Below are 4718 nucleotides of genomic sequence, written 5' to 3' on the forward strand. Positions count from 1 at the left end.
AGTAAAACAAAGATGACGATGCTATTTATCCACATCACATAAATTGCAATAAAATTTTAGGGCAATTACCTACCAATACCCTAAATTTTAATGATTGTATCAATTTAAATTCCAAATTAATAGTTGTATCAATTTAAACTTTAAATTTTGAAGATAATATTAATTTAAACCCTAAACTAATAATTGTATCAATTTAAACCTTAAATTTTCATAAGTATATTAATTTAAATCATGAACTTTTATAAACATATCAATTTAAAAGTTTAAATTGATATATTTGTGAAACTTTTAGGTTTAAATTGATACAATTATAAACGTTTAAGATTCAAATTGATAAAATTATTAACGTAAGGTTTAAATTGATAGATTTATGAAAGTTTGATTTAAATTAATACAATATTAATTTGGGATTTAAACTGATATATTGATATATTTTATTTTCGAAATTTTATTTAAAAGAATAAAAAAAAAGAGGTGGTTGAATGGAGGCCGTGGATTGGTTCCAATTCCCAAAGCCCCAAATTTCCATACAATTTCTTTTTTCCCTTCCACTCCTTATGAATGGGAAATGAAAAGCCTTTGCACTCCCAATTCCCCACAAAACCAAAACCCAGAAAAACAATTACACAACAAATTACAACAAAATGAAACCACGCCGCCTCGTTGTGAATGGGACTTCACCCTCGCCGCCCTCGTCTCCTCCTCCTCTGCCATTGGCGCCGCTTCCGACACCCTTGGCGTTGTTGAATTCGACCCTTCCGATTCCCTCATCGCCACCGCTGGAATCGCCAGAAAAATCCGCGGCTACCGTCTTCATAATCTCTTACCGGAGAACATTCATAACGGTACAATTAATCAATTGGACCATTCCCGTGCTTCTGAATTCTGTATCTGTACTCCGGCTAAACTCAGTAGCCTCCGTTGGAAGCCCGGTGTTAATGGCCGGATCTTAGGCTCCGGCGATTACGACGGGGTTGTAATGGAGTACGATCTAGAAATGAAGGTACCGATTTTCGAACGCGACGAACACGGCGGGCGTCGCGTGTGGAGTGTGGATTACTCAATGGTGGATCCAGTAGTCGGCGCGTCGGGGTCGGACGACGGCACAGTGCAAGTATGGGACACGCGCTGCGACGGTGGGGAATGCGTGGCGGTGGTGCAGCCGAGCGTGGTGCGGAGTCCGGTTTGTTGCGTGGAATTCAACCCGTACGGCGGCGCGTTGGTGGCGGTTGGATGTGCGGACCGGAAAGCGTACGGGTACGACCGGCGGAAGATGAGGGAACCGGTAGTGGTCTTTGAAGGGCACGGGAAAACGGTGACGTATGTGAAATTCGTGGACGGAGGGACGGTGGTGTCGGCGAGTACGGACGGGAGTTTGAAGATGTGGAAGACGGAGGAGGCACGTGTGGTGCGCACGTACGAAGGGCACGTGAATGGGAGGAGCTTTGTGGGGTTATCAGTGTGGAGGAACGGGGGTTTAATCGGGTGCGGGTCGGAGGACAAGAGGGTTTTTGTGTACGATAAGAGATGGGGAGAGCCGATATGGGTCAAGGAATTCGATCGGGTCGGGTCGGGTTATGGGTTGGTTAGTAGTGTTTGTTGGAGGCAAGTGGGGGAACATGAATGTACGTTGGTGGCTGGCGGTTCGGATGGCGTTTTGCAAGTTTTTGTCGGACAGAAGAGGTTGTTTTGAATTCAATCTGACTCTACCTTTTAACCACCATCCATTATTTATACTACTTGGTAGGTTTTTTTTTTTTTTTTTTACTGCCTTCAATATTCCGGTGACATTGATTGATATTTTTTATATAATAAAACTATGAGACGATAGAATTCTTACAGTTAAAATATTAATTTCATCTTTATACTTCTATATTCATTTTATTTTAATCTCAGTATTTTGTTCTCTACTTTCAAGAAAATTAAAAGCTAATTAGTTCTTTACCGTAAGGATTGGGGTTATTGAACATTATTTACACTACTCGTTTTTATCTCTCTTCTCCAACATTGGGTCTGGTTTCTCTTCTCCTTATCTCAATCCACGACATGGCAACCCGACAACCATCGACGGGATTGAGCTTGCTTCAAACAATTTGGTGATCCCTAAGACGGTGGGACATGTGCAAAATTGGTGGTGAAGAATTGTTGTTATTCCAAAGGGGAAGGAAGTTAAGTGAAGTTGATGATGTGTACCAATCAATAATGGACTTTGTCAAATCTCTCTTTCATTCACCCAAGACCTTAGAGTTAATACCATAATTTGTTACAATGTTCATTATCACATGTTTGTATTAAAGTTTTGATCTTCAAGTTGTTATTGGTCTCTCTCTAGAGGGTGGGTACTTTTCTATTTCATCCTATATAGAAAACAAAGTCTTCTGTTTGTTTGTTTATGAAAATTAAGCTTATAAATACCTTTTTTTTTATATAAAAAAATACCTTTTTAGTCTATGAATTTTCTAGAATAAGTACGTTTGATCTCTGTTTGAAATTAGGCATTTTAGTCCTTAAGTTTTCAATAATAGGTTTAAAAGCTCACCTTCATTAACAGAACTGTTTGAATTAACAGATCTGTTCAAATAGATTATTTAAATGCTGATGTGGCTTGCTGACTAAGTTGATGATTTGGGTTTAAATTTGTCTCGTGAAGTTATTTTAAGAGATGAACTTCATGAGAAATGAACTCAACTTCATGTCATTTCTATCTTTTGTCTCGTGAAATTCGTCTTGTGAAGTTACTTCATGAGACAAACTTCACATCATTTTTATCTTTTATCTCGTGAAGTTTGTCTTGGAGTATTTTTGATAAAGATTTGAAAATAAAGAAAAAAAAGTTTTGGAAAAGATTTGATAAGATATTTGGAATTTTTGGATTACTTTGGACAAAGATTTCGAATTTTTGGATTATTTTGGATAAAGATTATTTGAAAATAAAGAAAAAGAAAAAGAACAGAACTAGAGTTTTAAAATTAAAAGGAATTTGAAATTTAAGAAGGAAGAGGGAAAATTGTGATTTTAAATTTTATCCTCTCTAATTTTAGAGTATGGATAAAAAATAGAGAAGATAATTAATTTAAATTGAGTTGATAAGAGAAATTTAGATTTAATTTAAATTAATTAGATTATGGAATTTCTAATTTAGTTAGATTGTGAAATTTCTAATTCAGTTAGAATATGGAAGCGTAACTCATCCTTGACCGAACTATGTCCAACATGGTTCAATTTCTCCTTTCCGATACACCATTCTGCTAAGGTGTACCAGGTGGTGAGAGTTGTAATACTATTTCATATTCTATCAAATAATTTTGGAATGTCAGATCCATAAACTCTCCACCTTGTCAGATCAAAATGTCTTTATTGTTTTACTTAATGCATTTTCAACTTTATCCTTGAATTGTTGGAGCTTTTCAAAATATTTAGACTTACGTTGCATTAAATTAACATACTCATATCTTGAATAATCATCAGTAAAGGTGATGAAATATTCATAACCTCCCATAGCTTTTACATTCATCGGACCACAGAGGTCCGGATGCACTAGCCTTAAAGGTTCTTTGGCCCTGTGACCTTTTCCAATAAAGGGTTTCTTAGTCATTTTGCCTTCAAGGCATGACTCACACACAGGTAATGAATTTTCTTCTAACTCACTTAGAAGTCCATTCTTCACAATCTCTCGATCCTATTGAGATTGATGTGTCCTAACCTTAGGTGCCAAAGTTGGACATTTTTTTAGGAGAAATTTTAAGCCTTTTATGTTGAGTTACTGCAGTCTTAAATATTTATGTGTTATGGAGGGTGTTAATTGCTAACAGTCTTAGCACATAAAGATTATTTTGCAGTTTTGCAGAACAAATATCAACATCATTCTTAGAAGTGAACACTTTATTTAAAAGAAAGTTGATAATATAAGAACGTTCAAGCAAACACTTTACAGAAACAAGATTCCTCTTTAAATTAGGAACTATATAAATATTTTCTAAAATAAGAAATTTGTTCTGTAAAGTCAACTGGAGACCTCCAACTGTCACAACCAAGATGACGTGCTTAGTTCCAATTCGCATCGTCATCTCACCAGCATCTAGTTGTCGGTAGGAACTAATCCCCTAAAATGAAGAACAAACATGATTAGTGGCCCTAGAATCTATAATCCAGGTAGAATCATCATCTCCATTAAGTAGGTTTCCAATACAAGTAAATCATATTTACCTTGTTTGGCCTTTTTTTTTCCTGCCAAGTATTTAGGGCAGTTCCTCTTCCAATGCCCATCTTGGTTGCAATGGAAACAAATTTCCTTTGCAGCTCTGATCGATTTTCCGCCCCTTTGAGCAGCAACTACAAGGTTAGCTTTCCCCTTTCCACCCTTCTTCTTCTTCCACTTTTTGGTGTCTGAGGAGGAAGGTACAAACTTAGTCCTAGAGGTCGAACCTCTGTGGAACTTCTTAGAAGATGAAGCAAAATTTACTTCACCGTTGTATTCCTTGCTTTTCATCAAGGAATGAAAAGTCTATAGCTCATTGAGTAGAGTGGTCAGGTTGTAGTCAATCCTATTCAAAACAGCATTGCTACGGAAGTGTAGGAAACATTCAGGCAAAAATTCCAAAATGAAGCTTACCTGACTGGCTTCATGGACACTTGACCCATTCATCTCCACCACGTCGAAGTAGAACATCATGTTGAGAACATATTCTCAAACAGATGCCCCTTCTTGCATACAAACA

General features: G+C 36.9%; 1 protein-coding gene across 1 annotated transcript; it reads left to right on the forward strand.

The window, feature by feature from the left end:
* Positions 1–476: 476 nt before the first annotated feature.
* Positions 477–2331, forward strand: LOC120077500 (WD repeat-containing protein RUP2-like). Its single transcript, XM_039031407.1, has one exon. The coding sequence runs from the start codon at positions 569–571 to the stop codon at positions 1691–1693; it is 1125 nt and encodes a 374-aa protein (XP_038887335.1). The 5' UTR covers positions 477–568; the 3' UTR covers positions 1694–2331.
* Positions 2332–4718: the final 2387 nt, after the last annotated feature.

The sequence above is a fragment of the Benincasa hispida genome, chromosome 5 (genome assembly GCF_009727055.1).
Source record: "Benincasa hispida cultivar B227 chromosome 5, ASM972705v1, whole genome shotgun sequence".
Taxonomy (NCBI): Eukaryota; Viridiplantae; Streptophyta; class Magnoliopsida; order Cucurbitales; family Cucurbitaceae; genus Benincasa; species Benincasa hispida.